The sequence below is a fragment of the Chelonoidis abingdonii genome, chromosome 7 (genome assembly GCF_003597395.2).
Source record: "Chelonoidis abingdonii isolate Lonesome George chromosome 7, CheloAbing_2.0, whole genome shotgun sequence".
Classification (NCBI taxonomy): domain Eukaryota; kingdom Metazoa; phylum Chordata; order Testudines; family Testudinidae; genus Chelonoidis; species Chelonoidis abingdonii.
In genome coordinates this window covers 1,943,536-1,961,197 of record NC_133775.1, presented here as the reverse complement: position 1 = coordinate 1,961,197, position 17,662 = coordinate 1,943,536, and the positions used below count along the sequence as shown (strand labels likewise).

The 17,662-nt window shown below is 47.1% G+C and overlaps 1 protein-coding gene across 6 annotated transcripts in view; it reads right to left on the bottom strand.

Annotated features, from left to right (window-relative positions):
- Nucleotides 1–17,662, bottom strand: part of ST3GAL3 (ST3 beta-galactoside alpha-2,3-sialyltransferase 3) — a 425,585-nt gene that overhangs the window by 120,554 nt on the left and 287,369 nt on the right. For all 6 annotated transcript variants that reach the window (XM_075067555.1, XM_075067560.1, XM_075067557.1 and 3 more), the window contains one exon: nucleotides 8,874–8,937. In XM_075067555.1, coding sequence (XP_074923656.1) covers nucleotides 8,874–8,937 — 64 coding nt within the window. The remainder of the gene's footprint in view (nucleotides 1–8,873; nucleotides 8,938–17,662) is intronic.

The following is a 17,662-nucleotide window of genomic DNA, read 5'->3' as shown; positions in this document are numbered from 1 at the left end:
TTGCTGGAAAGTCATGATACATCACAGGATAAAAGATGTAGGCAAGGGTAGAGCTGTGCAGAGCTTTGATGGGAGGACCAGAATCTTAAACTGGACATGCTGACCAAGGGAGAGCAAGATGGGGAGATGTGACAAGGGGAATGATATGGTTGGATTAACTGGTAATTAAGATAATTTTGGCCACTATATTTTGGAGGGACTAGAGAATGCAATATAGATGTCACAAAGGGCAGAGAGGAGGTGATAGTTAACACCTGTCAAGGCAGACACTTACCCAGGGTATGAACAAGAGCCTTAGACAATGAGACAGAAAGGAAGGGATATATTTTCTAAATGATGTGGAGAAAGCAGTGGCAGGACTTGGTGGTAATAGCCAGCACATGAGGCAAGGAGGAGAGGAAGTAGTCAATTTGATCCCTGTAGTAAGAAGAGATCCTGAGACATAAACCCTTGTATTAGAGGCCTGGTATGAGGCAGGACCTGCTCACAGAATTTGGCAAGAACAGGGCTGATATTGCAGAAATACACATTCCTAAGAAGTGCTAGTTACAGAGTACTTACACAAATACATCCTGATATTAAGTGGTACCAGAACATTCTGATATCAAGGATGGTACCAACATAAACCAAGGATAACAGGAACACACTGACCCCTCCTAAAACAATGAAGTCAGGAGGACAGTATAGAGAGCGATGTTTTAATCAAACCAACATGTACAAGGTGATGGGTAATAACTAGCCAGGTAAGCAGGCAGTAACTATGTCAGAAGGGCAGTACTAACTTATTTGTATTGGGGTATAAAATGTATCTCAAAGGAAGTATCTTTGTCTGGCCTAGGGAGGAACGGAAAGTCACTAGCTGGTCCATTGTTACGGGCATACATGTATTAGCGGTCAGGTAAAGTCTGAGGAACACTAGTACAGTGCTTCATTGATAATGAACCTAGCTGGGTGTCTTTATCCCGTAACAAATCTTGTGGTCATTGGGCAGTTCACTCAAGGTCTGCCATGCCAGTTGTCTGCACAGGGCTGAAGCGGTACACAAAAAGAAACAGACACACAGCCGAACATCTATTATCATCTAACAATGATGACCCCGACCACACTGAGCAGATGTTTTCAGAGAATTATCCACAATGACTCTAAGATCTCTTTCTTGAGTGGTAACAGCTAAGTTAGACCCCGTCATTTTGTATCTATAGTTGGGATTACGCATTATTTTGCATTTATCAACACTGAATTTCATCAGCCATTTTGTTTGCCCAGCCACCCAGTTGTGTGAGATCCCTTTGTAACTCTTTGCAGTCTGCTTTGGATTTAAACATCATGAGTAATTTAGTATCTGCAAACTTCGCAACCTCATTCTTTACCCTTTTTTCCAGACAATCTATGAATACGTTCAACAGCACTGCCCCAGAACAGACCCTTGGGGGACTCCACTATCTACTTCTTTTCACTGTGAAAACTGATCGCTTATTCCTATCTTTTAACTAATTATTGATCCACCAGAGGACCTTTTCTTTTATCCCATGACAGCTTACTTTGCTTAACAGCCTTAGGTGAGGGACCTTGTCAAAGGCTTTCTGAAAGTCCAAGTACACTATATCCACTGTTTCACCCCTATCTATGTTTGAGGATCCTCTCAAAGAATTCTGAGGCATGATTTCCCTTTACAAAGCCATGTTGGCTCTTCCCCAACATATTGTGTTCATCTCTGCATCTGATAATTCTGTTCTTTGCTATAGTTTGGAATTAATTAATAAACAATAGTAACGAGTCACCGAGACCGGATGGCATTCACCCAAGAGTTCTGAAAGAACTCAAATGTGAAATTGCAGAAACATTAACTATGGTTTGTAACCTGTCCTTTAAATCAGCTTTTGTACCCAATGACTGGAAGATAGCTAATGTAACGCCAATATTTAAAAAGGGTTCTAGCAGTGATACCGGCAATTACAGACCGCTAAGTCTAATGTCAGTACTGGGCAAATTAGCTGAAACAATAGTAAAGAATAAAATTGTCAGACATACAGAAATACAAATTGTTGGGCAAAAGTCAACATAGTTTCTGTAAAGGGAAATCGTGTCTTACTAATCTATTAGTTCTTTGAAGGGGTCAACAAACATGTGGACAAGCGGATCCAGTGGACATAGTGTACTTAGATTTCCAGAAAGCCTTTGACAAGGTCCCTCACCAAAGGCTCCTACGTAAATGAATCTGTCATGAGGATCCTCTCAGGATGAGAACTGGTTACCAGAAAGGCACAGAGGGTGGAATAAAAGGCAAATTTTTCGGGATGCGCAAGGACAGTACTAGTGGTGTGACTCCCAGGGTCAGTCTGGACCATCTATTAGACTTACAATAAATGATCTGGAGAAGAGGGTAACCGGGCAGTGGCAAGTTTGCGATATGATACTAAACTCTGTCAGCAGATAGTTCGGACACGCAAGCAACTGTGAAGAACTTGAAAGTCTACAACCAATGAGAACAAAGTTGTATGCAGGACAAATGTAATCGATTGTGACAATGTAAACGTTAATGCACAACAGAATGGAAAAATACCCACATTACTAAATGTGAGGGCTAATTTTAGCTACAACTAATCAGGAAGAAATCTTGGAGTCCATCATGAATTCTCTCTCACCTGAAACATCCCACGCAGTGTGCCGAGGTGGTCAAAAGCACCGAATGTTAGGAACATTAAACAAAGGACTAGAGAATAGACGAGACATATCTTCTGCCTCTATACATCATGGTACGGGATCCACATTTTGATATGCGTACGATGTGTTCACATCTCAAAGATATACTGGCACGCAAAAGTTCAGAAAAGGGGCACATAAAAATGATTAGGGGGTTATGGACAGAGGGTCCCATTATGAGGACAGATGAAAAAGCTAGGACTTGTTCAGCTTGGAAGCAGAGGACACTGCGGGGTTTGTGCGGTTGCACAACCTTTTGGCATGAGTCGCAGGGCGACGCAAGCGATTTTCGTGCGCATCCACTGCCGGGGCCTGGCACCATTCTGGAGGGCTCTGACTTTTATATTTTAAATGAAGCTTGTTCAACATTTAAAAAACCTTATTTGACGTTACATACGACAAATTTCTAGTGACATTTGTAGTTATGAAGAGATTCTCTAACGTTAAAATTGCTGTGGCATGCGAACCTTGTAGCAGTGAAAAATGCGAGCACTCAGCACACCATTCTGAAAGGTGCAACCCTTGTGTCGAGATTATAATCATTGGTGGTGTGGAGCACGTGAATAGGAAAGTTATTTTAACTGTTCCTAATAATATAAATAGGGGCACGAATAATCTATGGGCAGCAGGTTTTAAACAATAAAGGAGTTCTGCTTCACAAAGCACCAGTATTTGTGGAACCGTTACCTGAGGCAGGTTGTGAAGGCGGGGCCTAAACAGCAGGGTTTAAAGAGAGAATAGGATAATTCATGGATGTTAAGTCCATAATGGCTTTAGCGCAATGGGGTAACGATAGGGTGTCCTCGAGCCTTTGTTTGTCAGAGTGGGATGGTTGGATGACAGGAGAGATCACTTGTCATTGCCTGTTATAGTTCCCTCCTCTGAGGCACCTGGCATTGGCCACTGTCGGCGACAGATACTGTGCGTGGATGTACCAATTGGCTGTTCTTATGTCATCTTTTAACCAATTTGCCTGGTACTGAGAGTCAAGCTTACCAGCCTGCTAATGCCACGCATCACCTTGGAGCGTGTTTTTTCTTGACATCACGTTAGGTTATCGGCCAGTCATTGCATACAGGGAAGTGATTTAAAGCATCAGTTCGTTCTGTATTAGTGTCATTGTTGGGTTCCGTTCAGAAGTCTTGGTGGTGTACATCCGGTTGAGAGTAACATGACTCTTTTAAATTCAATCAGTTCAACATCTTCCATGGTAGCGAGTTCAATCTGGGCCCTTCTCGATTTGTGATTTCAAGACGTGGTTCTCAAACTGTTGGTTGGGACCCTAGTGGGTCAGACCCCATTTATGGGTTGCAGGCCAACCTTGTGTGGGGCCAGGGCAGAAGTGAGCCAAGTCCTCTCCCACCGGGGCCTGCGGCTGGGTACGGCCCCCTTCCCTTCCAACCCAGGCCGCCGGGCTGCGCCCCTCTCCCCCCAACCAGAGGCAGCAAGGCCTGGCGCAGCCCCCCTACTCCCTAACCAAGGCAGCGGGACTCGGGCTGCGGCCCCGGTCCCCCTCCTCCTGGGGTCATGTAGTAACTTTGCTGTCAGAAGGGGGCTGCCGTCCAATGAAGTTTGAGAAAAGCTGTCTAATGAGAATGGCTCAGGTTTTGGACTCTCACTCACATCTTCTACAATGAAGACTGATGCACAGAATTCATTTAGCTTTTCGCAATGGCCTTGTCTTCCCTGAGTGCTCCTTTAGCACCTAGACTGTCCAACGGCCCCGCTGGTTGTCTGGCAGGCTTCCTACATGTGATGTATTTAAAAAAAAAAAAAATTGCTGTTAGTTTTTGTGTCTTTTGCTAGTTGCTCTTCAAATTCTTTCTGGGCCTACCTAATTATACTTTTGCATTTGACGTGTCAGGATTTAGGCTCCTTTCTATTTGCCTCAGTAGGATCTGACTGCCAATTTTTAAAAGATGCCTTTCTGACCACGATCAAGTCATCTTTTAACCTTCTCTTGGATAGACTAAGTGGATTAAAGCTCCTCAAGTGTCTCACTCTCAGGCAGATTCTCCATACCTTGAATCAGTCTTACAGCTCTTTTCTGAACTCATTCCATTTTTCAACATCTTTTTTGAAGTGCTGAAACCAGTAACTGTCTCACTGGTGCCACGTGAGGGGTAATGCCACCTGCCTACTATTCAGTATCCTCCTGCTGAGGCATCCCAGAATCGCATTTGCTCTTTTAGCTACACCACCACACTGGGAGCTCATGTTCAACTGGTTATCTACCATGAACCTCAAGTCCTTTTCAGTGTCACTGACTTTCAGGAGACCATCGCTCATCTTATCAGTCTGACCCCCATTCTTTGCACCTAGATAGCTCATCTTTCATTTGGCTCTGTTAAAATGCATGTGGCTCAAATGAGTCCCGTTTACAAGCAATCTGGAGCAGTCTTTATAACTGACCTGTCCACATCGTTATTTACCACTCCACCCTTTGTGTTATCTGCAAGTTTTACCAGTCTTGATTTTCTTCCATATCGCTGATGAAAATGCTGAACAACATTGGGCCAAGAACAGATCCCGGGAGGGCCACACTAAAAACACATCTACTAGAGAATGATTTCCCATTTATAATTAATTTTTGAAATCTCTCATTTAATTAGCTTTTAATCCATATAATATGGGCTACATTTATCCTGTACAGTGATACTCTTTTCAGAGCAGGATGTCATTCAAACTCAGCCAAATGCCTTACAGAAGCCTAACTACACAACACATTTACTTTTATCAATCAAACTTGTAATCTCATAAAAAATACCAAATTTGCTTGACAAGATTCATTTCCCATAAAACCCATGTTAATTTGCACTAGTTGAGATACCATCTTTTTAGTGATTCTATTCCGTATTAACCTTTCCATGATTTTGCCCAGAATTGATGTCATCTCATTTACCCTTTTAAAATAATGCTGCAACAGTAGCTTTTCCAGCTCTCCAGAGTTGATGAAGTAACCCAGTGACTTGCTTTCCTTTGATCCCATTCAGTCACACTGTTCAAGAAACAGGTGAGGAACGTGAGTTGTGATTATATTACCCTAACTACTTACTAGAGTCCGTTGTCTGTTAAATTAATGCCTATTTCCTTGATAACACATCTAACGTAGAATCAGAGGTTGCACATGGATTTTAGAGAACTCTGAAATACTGGCTCTTAAACCAGAAGTTTTGGTCTCAGAGAAAAAAACTTTCTAAACAAGTTTCTAACGAATGCAGGCAGAGACATAACAACATGCTCAACAGTCTCAAAAAGCTGCCAGGGTTCGGACTCAAAATCATAGGCCATGGATGCTGCTCAGGTTAAAGGGCCACAGCATGCCCCTCAAGCCACCCAATTACTGTGACATAAGTCTGCCTGCAAAGCCTCCGACCTGCAAAAGAGCACCAGTCTTGTGGCACATGTGCACTTCACCGTCTTTAGTGTGTCCGTTCAGCTCAAACTGACCTGGAATTACAAACTTAACCCTCAACACCTTTTGAAATATTGCTTCCCCAAAGGAGCAGTGCAAGCCGTGCACTACCTGAGATAATTCCCGAGTGGGAGAGATCAGTTTGGGGAGGATTAGAGCAACTGTCTGAGCCACAGGTGTGAGCCAAAAACCCCCTCTTCAGAACCTGGCAATTTTCTAAACACATGATTTCTTAAAAGGGGGCTGTATCTCAAGAGCCCCTTTCTCAAAGAACTCCAAATTTGGACCACTAACCCTGCCCACTCCACACTTCCATGAGGCACAGAAAATTTCAGGATAATCTGAGTCTGCAGATTTTAGATCCAGATGTGCACTTTAGAGCACCTAGAATAGTCATAATTTAAACAGTAAGCAATTTTCCACCTTAACTACAGCAGAGCTACTGCTCTGGAAGCAACAGAGCAGAGGCAAGTGGGGAGGCAGCTGACAGCTGCAGAGATATCAGGAATGCTGATGAGTTTAGTGGTCATGGAAAGTCTGATTGGAAGCTCAGAAGGGGTCAGGAGGCAAAACATGAATTGGTCAGAAAGCAAGAACTTTGTTAGTGTGAGATCAAAGTGGGAGAATGTTCAGAAAGAACAGGGCTAACATTTTTCAAAAGCTCCTAAGCTACATAAGAGCTTCTGAAAAAATTTACCCTAGGTCCAGAAATTAACACTTAGTGAGGGAATTAATCAAAGGGCAAGTAATGCCTGACTAACCTGATTGCCTTCTATGATGAGATAACTGGCTCTGTGGATATGGGGAAAGTGGGGAAAGCTTTTGATACGGTCTCCCACAGTATTCTTGCCAGCAAGTTAAAAAAGTATAGGCTGGATGAATGGACTATGAAGTGGATAGAAAGCCAGCTAAATTGTCAAGTTCAATGGGCAGTGATCATAGAATATCGGGGTTGGAAGGGACCTCAGGGGGTATCTAGTCCAACCCCCTGCTCAAAGCAGGATCCATCCCCAGACAGATTTTTGCCCCAGATCCCTAAATGGCCCCCTCAAGGATTGAACTCATAACCCTGGCTTTAGCAGGCCAATTGCTCAAACACTGAGCTATCCCTCTCCCCAGTGACTTGATGTCTTGTGGCAGCAGTTACCAAGCAGAGTGCCCCCAAGGGCCAGGTTTTGTTCACATGATTCTTCATGGATGATTGGGATGGATTGCACCCTCAGCAAGTTCACGGATTGGATATTAAGGTATGGTGTGGGGGAGAAGTAGAAAGTGGAGAGATAGGGATAAGGTCTGGAGTGACCTAGTACAATTGGAGATTTGGGCTAAAAGAATCTGAATGAGGTTCAACAAGGACAAGTGCAGGAGTCCTCACTCTAGGACAGAACATCCCAGGTACTGCTAGATGCTTGGAGACTTACTAGCTTAGAGCGGCAGTTCCTGCAGGAAAGGAACCTGGGGGATTACAGTGGATGAGAAGCTCGGAGTGTGCGTAACAGCTTGTGTCCTCTTTGTTGCCAAGAAGACTTAATGGCATTTTGGGCATGGTATGAGTAGTGGGCACTGCCAGCAGATTGAGGGAAGTGATTATTCCCCTCTATTCAACATTTTGGTGAGCTCATTCTGGAGTATTTGCATCCAGTTTTGCCGCCGCCCCCCCCCCTCCCCCACCCCACTAATTGAGAGAGAGTCCAGCAGAGGGTAATGAAATGATTCAGGGGACTGGGGATATGATTATGAGGAGAGGCTTGAGAGAAACTGGGCTTATTTAGTCTGCAGAAGAATGTAAGAATGAGGGGGGATTTTGATCGCTGCTTTCAACTTCCTGAAAGGGGGTTCCAAAGAGGATGGATTTAGACTGTTCTCAGTGGTACCAGATGACAGAACAAGGAGCAATGGTCTCAAGTTGCAGTGGGGAAGGTCTAGGTTGGATATTAGGAAACACTATTTCACTAGGAGGGTGGTGAAGCACTGGAATGGGTTACCTAAGGAGATGATGGAATCTCCATCCTTACAGATTTTTAAGGCCCAGCTTTACAAAGCCCTGGCCGGGATGATTTAGTTGGGGTTGGTCCTGCTTTGAGCAGGGGGTTGGACTAGATGACCTCCTGAGGTCTCGTCCAACCCTTATATTCTATGATTCAAGGCTGAAGGTCAAACAAGGAGGGAAGGCTCAGGATGCAAGAGGGTAAAAGGATCAGACAGCTGATCACAAACATGCTAAGGATTTTCCAGAACAAGCTCTATGATAGGACCAGAAAGTTGGAAGGAGCTTGTTCTGAATACATAAATCTGCATTATACCAGCTCAAGCCTTCAAGTCCCCATAAAAGTTCCTACATCCATCTTATCACCAACTCAACCACTGCAGTCACACCTACCAGCTTTTAGAGTGAGATATGACTGAACTGTTCTTGTCGGAATAAGCTGCGCCCCTTTTCTTTTGTTTGAATAAACCTTTGCGTGATTTGGTTGTTTTGCCAGTACATTGCTGGGGATGAGGGGAGGGTGTAGCTATGCAATGGTACGCATTACTTTTGTGCTTTTAGAAGCAAACAATTAGAAAGCAGTCAAAATGTAAACGTACCCTTTGTATGTTTGAGCTAACAAAGCTCCCGGAGTTCACTAGAATGAGAACTCTATTCTCAGCTCTTGATCTATGTCCAAAGCACCGGCAATTCCTGGGAGACTGTGTTTAGGAAATGTCATGAAGTGTCACTATTTGCTCCTTCTGCTTCAGAAGGGTCTCACCTTACCTGTCAAGGGCTGGAGTGAGGCGATACTCTTTGGTTGCTGACAGGATGGCTTTGATCAGATTATCTGGGGAGAAAGGAAAAAAGGCATTAGAAAGGTCAGACCATTTCAAACAAGTTTTCATCTTTAATGAAGATTATGTGCAAGGTGGAGTAAGTCAGGGAGTCTATGAGTGCAACTTACAAGCTGAGGACCTGACAGTAAGTGTCCGTTAGGAGCAGCGGCAACCCACTGAACTTTACCTGTTCCTATATCTTCCTAGTAGCTGCTCTAAGGGCTTGGCTCCACTGGTGAGTTGCAGTGCTGGTGGTGGCTTTACAGTGCTGCAACTCACTCACTGTCCACACTTGCAAGGCACATACAGTGCTGTATCTCCCTGGCTACAGTGCTGGTTGTACTTCACCTCTACCTGGGGAATAACGACTATAGCGCTGCTAATGCAGCACTGCTTTGCCAGTGTGGCCACCAAAAGCACTGTTATTGGCCTCCGAGGTATTCGGAGGTATCCCAGAATGCCTGTTCAGCCACTCTGCTCATCAGTTCGAACTCTACTGCCCTGGCCTCAGGTGACCAAGCATCAGACCTGCCCTTTAAATGCCCCGGAAATTTTAAAAATCCCCTTCCTGTTTGCTCAGCCAGGTGTGGAGTGCAATCAGTGAATCTTTCCAGATGACCCTGGCTCCACGTGGCAAACGAGACCCAGCATGGAGCAATGGCGAGTTGCTGGACCTCATCAGTGTTGTGGGGAGGAAGCTGTGCAGTCCCAGCTGCGCTCCAGCCGTAGAAATTATGATCACTATGGGCAGATTTCAAGGGCCATACTGGAAAGGGGCCATGACTGGGAGACGGTGCAGTGCAGAGTTAAACTGAAGTTGCTGCGGAGAGCCTATTGCAAAGCCCATGAGGGAAACCGCCGCTCCAGCGCTGCCCCCACGACCTGCCATTTTTACAAAGAGCTGGACTCGATACCTTGGGGTGACCCCACCGCCAATCCGAGGACCACGATGGACACTTCAGAGCGGGGGGGGGGAGGAGGAGAAAGGGGGAGGAAGGAAACCGAGAGTGAGGGTACTGGGGTGGGGGAGACACCCCGGAGTCCCAGGAGGCATGCAGCCAGGAGCTCTTCTCAAGCCAGGAGGAAGGTAGCCAGTCGCAGCAGCCAGTACTTGGTGGAAGGACAAACAGAGGAGCGGGTTCCCGGTAAGCAGCTTTTATTTTCAGGATGGAAATTTTTCGGGAGAGGAGGGAGGGTTAGGCTGCATGCATGCATGCCTAGATGTGAATAGCCCATTGATGTGGTCTAATCAGTCGCGGTAATTGGCCTCGGTAATCTCTTCAAAAGTTTCAGCCAGAGCGTGGGCAATGCGCTTTGCACAAGTTTATGGGAGAGCCACTGTGGTCCTTGTCCCAGTCAGGCTAATGCGTCCGCGCCACTGTGCCGCGAGGGGTGGGGGGGACCATTGCTGCACACAGGCAAGCTGCATAGGGCCAGGGCGAATCCGCATTGCTGTAGAAGACCCTCCCGCTTTCCCAGTGACCCGCAGCAGCGAGATATCTTCCAGGATCAACTCCTGTGGAAAATGTTGGAGAGACTGTTCAGTGTAGGTGCCCCTGCAGCTGTTTGCTTTCCCCAACGCACAGAAACCCCAGTACAGCCCTGAAGCATCATTCCCCTTCCCAGGTGACCCGTCCCTTTACTCACCAATTTTCTGGGGTTGGGAGCGTCCTTGTAGGGTTATGTGCGCTTTCTTTGGTATGGGAAAATTATGAAGCTATTACTCACCATTTCGTGAAGACTGTATGTGCTCCTCACTGTGTGGGAATAACTGTCTGAGATTAAACTCCTTCCTGTGTGGAATGCTGCCTCTGTTAAGTGTTGCCTTTTTTGCCTTTCCAAGCAACCTTGAGTTCTCGGCTGCCCCGTGTTATCACAGCTCAAAGACTCCAAAACCTCTGGAAGAAGCCGCGAAAAGCAAAGAAGACCTGCTGCAAGCAGTTATGGATCACTCTGCACAGAGAATCAAAAACTGCAGGACTGGAGGGAAAGGGAAAGCAGGATCCGCCAGAAAACGCAGCGGCCAGGAAGAAAAGCACAAAGCAGCTGATAAGCATCCTGGCGCGCCAAGCGGACTCTATCCAGGCGCTCGTAGCCATGCAGGCAGAGCACTACCATGCGCCGCCCCCTCCCCCAGTCCCAAAGCTCTTTCCCTTGTGCCCCAATGTCAGCTCAAACCCCCTTCCCCAGCATCCAGGTTCTTACCACCACCAGCTGCCTCCAACACCTGTACGTTCACCAACCAGCCCTGAGAACTACGACCCTTACCCTCTGCACTCAACCCCATCACCATGCAGTATAGGCATCCTGAAGTGCAGCAGTCATTGCACAGCACTCCAGACAGGACATATTCAAACCTGTGACTGTACAGTTCCCCACCCCTACCCCCTGCCCTTTTAGGTTCCCCAAAATGTTGTGTGTCTGTCAATAAAGTTATTTTCTTTTCAATAAATGAATTCTTGGCTTTGAAAACAGTCTTTATTATTGCAGAAAGTCAAAGATACCTTAGCCCAGGAAAGAAACAGGCACTGCAAATCAGCTTAGGAAAAACAGATTCCTACTAACATTGTAACCACTGCACTTCACTCCCGTGCAAGGCACCAAACATTACTGTTGGTTTTCAGCCTCAAATTCCTCCCTCAAGGCATCCCTAATCCTTGAAGCCCTGTGCTGGGCCTCTCTAGTAGCCCTGCTCTCTGGCTGTGCAAATTCAGCCTCCAGGCGTTGAACCTCAGAGGTCCATGCCTGACTGAATCTTTCACCCTTCCCTTCACAAATATTATGGAGGGTACAGCACGCGGATATACCAGGGATGCTGCTTTCCCCCAAGTCTAGCTTCCCATACAGAGATCACCAGCGCCCTTTTAAACGGCCAAAAGCACACTCCACAGTCATTCGGCACCGGCTCAGCCTGTAGTTGAACCGGTCCTTGCTCCTGTCAAGCTTCCCTGTATAGTTTTCATGAGCCAAGGCATTAACGGGTAAGCGGGGTCTCCAAGGATCACAATGGGCATTTCACACGTCCCCTACTGTGATCTTCCGTCTGGGAAAAAAGTCCCTGCTGCAGCTTCCTGAACAGGCCAGTGTTCCGAAAGATGCATGTGCATCATGCACCTTTCCAGGCCAGCCTGTGTTAATGTCAATGAAACGCCCACGGTGATCCACAAGCGCCTGGAGAACCATAGAGAAATACCCTTCCGATTAACGTACTCGGATGCTAGGTGGGGTGGTGCCAGAATAGGAATATGCGTCCCATCTATCGCCCCTCTCCACAGTTAGGGAAACCCATTTGTGCAAGCCATCCACAATGTCCTGCACTTTCCCCAGAGTCACGGTTCTTCTTAGCAGGATGCGATTAATGGCCCTGCAAACTTGCATCAACACGATTCCAACGGTCGACTTTCCCACTCCAAACTGGTTCCCGACCGATCGGTAGCTGTCTGGAGTTGCCAGCTTCCAGATTGCAATAGCCACCCGCTTCTCCACCAGCAGGGCAGCTCTCAATCTCGTGTCCTTGCGCTGCAGGGTGGGGCGAGCTCAGCACACAGTCCCATGAAAGTGGCTTTTCTCATCCGAAGTTCTGCAGCCACTGCTTCGTCATCCCAGACTTCCATGACAATGTGATCCCACCACTCAGTGCTTGTTTCCCGAGCCCAAAAGCGGCGTTCCACGGTGCTGAGCATTTCCGTGAATGCCAGAAGCAATTTAGTGTCATACGTGTCAGGCGACTCGCTATATCATCGTCGGACTCCTCATCACTTTTGATCTTAAGGAATAGCTCAACTGCCAAATGTGATGTGCTGGCGAGACTCCTCAGCATACTCCTCAGCAGTTCGGACTCCATTTCCCACAGAAATCGCGCTGCACAGAAACCGTTGAAAGAGGCAAGATGGCGCCAAATGTGGACGGAAAAACAGGGATTGCTGGGATGTGAAGCGATGCATCACGGGGCATTGGGACATGAAGAATGACCCGCACCCTCCGCTCCTTTCTCACAATGCCAGAATGGGAAGAGGTGCTCTGTGGGATGGCTGCCCATAATGCATCACTCTCAACAGCGCTGCAAATGCTGCAAATGTGGCCACACTGAAGTGCTGGTAGCTGTCAGTGTGGCCACACTGTAGCACTTTCCCTACACAGCCGTATGAAGACAGCTTTAACTCCCAGCTCTGCACACCTGCAAGTGTAGCCAAACCCTAAGTCTAGACTCTCAGGGTGTGAGATACTTGAACTCAAGGGGATCTCGTGTGCCACATTCAGAGGTGATGTGTAAGTTACATGTTGCTGATAAGGGGATACGCGTGTGAATAAGCAAGTCTAACACAATCTAAATTGGTTTCTCATCCATGTTGAAGGAGCCAGAAGAAAGTGCAAGTTACACCAACTGAAAATTCATGCCACAAACTGTAGAAGCAGAGTTATTCCCATCCCCCTACAAAGGCATTGTAATGTTAAAAAAGATTCATTGAAGTGAAATCTAACAACCACTCAAACACTAACATGAATGGGTGCCTGATGGAGATTGTCTACTACAGGAGGATCAGAATTGCATTTGGCACATTTAGGGGAGATACCCGCTAGTATCTGATTCTTAGAGTCATTCTCAAACTCAAGCAAGAACATGGCAGAATGATCCTTGCAGCCCAGCCTGGCTACATCTACATGCGCATCTAAAGGTTAGGAAGAGATTATTCCCCTCTAGTCAGCACTGGTGAGGCCACATCTGGAGTACTGTGTCCAGTTTTGGGCCCCACACTACAGAAAAGATGTGAACAAGTTGGGGAGTCCAGTGAAGGGCAACAAAAATGATCAGGGGCCTGCCGCACATGACTTATGAGGAGAGGCTGAGGGAACTGGGATTGTTTAGTTTGCAGAAGAGAAGAATGAGGGGGGATTTGATCGCTGCTTTCAATTACCTGAAAGGAGGTTCCAAAGAGGATGGATCTAGACTGTTCTCAGTGGTAGCAGATGACAGAACAAGGAGTAATGGTCTCAAGCTGCAGTGGGGGAGGTTTAGGTTGGATATTAGGAAACACTATTTCAGTAGGAGGGTGGTGAAGCACTGCAATGGGTTACCTAGGGAGGTAGTGGAATCTCTTTCCTTAGAGGTTTTTAAGGTCAGGCTTGACAAAACCCTGGCTGGGATGATTTAGTTTGCAATTGGCCCTGCTTTGAGCAGAGGGTTGGACTAGATGACCTAAGTTCTCTTCCAACCCTAATCTTCTATGATTCTATAATGGTCATTCCCATGACGAACCTCGTCATAGGAAAGTAGGCTTCCTATAAACCGAGGGCAGAATATCAGTCTCCCAGGCACAGGGAGGGGATAATCTTAGCCAAGGATACCATAAAGAACCTTATCTTCTTGATGTATTTGTTGAGCTTCCAAAGATCTAGGATGCTTCTGAGCTTTGGGTATTAGAAAATAAGGGGAATAAGTCCCCCTACTCCCCAGTGTAGAAATGGAACCTCTGCTATGGTTCCCAAGGAATGTAGGGTCTGCACATATCATCTTTGTAAAGACTTGTGACAGAGGCTGCTGAAGAGGGAGTGGCTAGGGAGGTGGGAGGATAGAAAGACAACGTAGGATATCCTGATTCCGCCATGCTTATCTCCCATGTGGCCAAGGTGATGGACTGCCAGGCACCCAGGAAATAGGATACCCTATCCTGGAAAGGTGGGGAAGGGTAGCAAGGTCTAGGCTGGGTAGTATGCTGTCCTTGACACAAGAGTCGAATTGGCTTCTTCAGGTCCTGACGATGCTGAGATGAAGAGACTGAGGAAGCAGAAGGCATCGATCTCCTCCTCTGGGACCTCTGTCATCTTAGACTGGGCAGTCTGATGAAAGGGGTATTATTGCTGCCTAGACTGGTATTAGGGATGACACTTTGTCCTCTTCACCACTGGAGTACAAAGGTCCCAGGATTTCAAAACTGCTGTCAAGTCCCATAGCGTGTACCATGTCTCATCTGTTTTAGATAAGAACAAAGCACATCCCTCGAAGGCGAGGTCCTCGGTGCTTTGTGGCATGTCCATCGGAATCCCCAAGGACTGCAAACAGGAGGAACTGTGCAGAATCACCACCCATCACTATAGCCCTGGCTGCGGAATCTGCTGTGTCTAAAGAAGCCTGCAGAGTGGATTGAGAGATGAGGCAGCCCTCAGCAACAAGTGACTGAAATTGTTCTCTCAAGCCTTCCCACAGCTTGTTTATAAGCTGAGATATTGCCTCGCACTTCGAGAAGCAATACCTCTACAACAGAGCATGGTGATTGGCAATGTGACGTTCTAAACTGCTGTAGAATAAATCTTCCACAGAACAGGTTGAGAATTTTTCCATCTTTGTCTTTGGGGTTAGACTTAGCCTGGGCCTGCTGGATCTTCTCATTCAGTGTGACCACATCTAAAGAGCCAGGTGTGGGATGTAGACATGCTGCGCAAACCCTGGAAATGGAATCTGGTACTGACATTTGGTTTGTTTGGCCATGGAAGGAATGGATTTCCCAGAGAGTTTTGAACAGGTGTATAATGGACTTGTTAATAGGCAGGGCTACCTTTCCCACCACTGGGGGACAGAGAATGTTGATCAGATGGTGGATATTCTCCTCAGTTAGCTCCATCTGACTTCCCAGAGAGGCTGCCATTCTCCGTGGAGCTCCGGATCTGTCTTGAAGTCATCCAGTACTGGGGATGCTGCTGCTGGTACAATGGCCTCATCAGCTGATGAGGTGGATACCTGAAGGAGAGGCAAAAGGTACCAGGGCAGACTGCAAATCCAGAGCAGGCTGAGGTAAGTTCTGAGTTTGACAGTTCAAAGGTGGATTAGCTCCCACCATCACAGGTCTCAGCACAGTCTGGAGAAGTCTCTCTCCTGGGGGAATTATGTGTCTGAGGTATAGTGATGGAGACATGAATCTTGGAAGCATCCCCCGGGTATCCAATAGGGCAATGGAGGGGTAAGGTAAGGTACCAGTCCCCAGGCATGTCTGGCCCAGGGGTCCTGACCCCTCGCTGAAGTCTTCTCAAACCCACAGGGGTGGGAGCAAGAACAAGACTGGGAGGAAGCTCTGAACTCTCAGTGACAATACCTGCCACAGCCTGCCTCAGAGTCTGATGAAGAACTGGAGCACTCTGAGAGCCGGGTGGTGTGACACTAAGTGGGGTCCTCAGGGACCAAGATATAGATTGATGTCAGGGGAAGTATGCATGACTTTCTAGCCACCCATAACATGCAGAGAATATGGTCCCTGACCAGAAGTGGAAAGAGGCAATATCAAGCCCAAAGCTGGTGACCCTGAATTAGAACACACAGGTGCTGATCGTCTCAGCAGCTGTGCCGGTGCCAGATGAGGGACTTCACCCTGAATCAGTGGTGACAAAACAAGATGCTGGCCACAGCATATGCTTTGGGAGTAGTTAGTACAGACACATATTACTGTGAGCAGGGAGATCTGCTCCGTTGCTGCTGGAGAGGTAACCAGTCTCGATGGTCCCTAGAAGGGAACAGGAATTGATGGCTCAGGTTCCTCTACACAAGCCAGAGGGTGCACTCTACCATTAGTACCAGAATGACCAGCTGTAGAGGAGTCCTGGGGTCTGGACTTAGACGAGCCCAATACTAATTTCTTCTTGTGCATCTGAGGCTGGGGCTGCTCTGAAGCCATGGGCCTGGAATGAGATTGCTGCAGACAGGGCTCTCCTGTGGCTCTTGCCTGCAGGCAAAGCTGGGGGGCATATGGGGAGGCAGTCAAAGAACGACCCTGGGATGACCGAGGGGCTTCTGATGCCAATGCAAGGGCAGCTTCCATGAGGATGTAAGTGAGACACTCCTTCCTCCCCTCCCTGCATTTGAAACAGGACAAATGGGGCACCTGTCTCCACTGTGACCCTCGCCTAAGCCCTGAGACAGTGAGAATGAGAGTCACTGACAGGCATAGGTTTTCTGCAGTCTGAGCAAGGTTTAAATTGCAGAGACCTTCGCATAGGCTCCCCGGTACTGGGCAGGGCCTGGAGACCCTGCTGACTGGAAAAAAACTAAAAAGAACTAAACTAAACTAAAGATTTTAAAAGCATCGAGTGATGAAAAGGACAGACGAATATAAACGAGCAGACAAGAAGGGAACAAATGCTCTGATCACTGACCACAGACGGTAAGGAACAGAAGGAGGAGTGGGGAAACTCTGCTAATTATCCTCTCTCTTCAGAGCATGAGGAGCTCAGCTTTGGGCAGGACTGCGCCAGCACCGGTGCAGAGCACACGCACGCCCCGACAGTGTTATGGACACACAGGGAACAGTGGATTCTCGGAGATTTTGGAGGCCAAGCTAGGCTGTGGGAAAGTGGTGGCAGGGCTATCTGAACTATTCTAAGGCCCTCCACACTGGCACTAAAATAGTGCCAACTGGAGCAGTTTCTACTAAACCTGCTGAAAGCAAGTCTAATACAAACTGGAGCTGATATGCACACACCCTACTCCGAGCACTTGTGTGTGGATGGGACGCTAGCCTGACCACAAGATATTTAGCACAGAAAGTTTCCTAAATGTAGACAAGGCCCAAAAAGGACGCTTGATCTATTTGAATTCAATCCAGCAAGGAACGGGGACTCGCAGACTGGAGCAGTGCAGGGAGGATCTGTTCCTGGTTACCCTTGCGTATTCATTTTGTGAAGGGCTTTAGCTGTCTCTGCCCCTTGCTTTAATATTGGGCTATTTCAAAAAAAAGAAAACGATGGGAG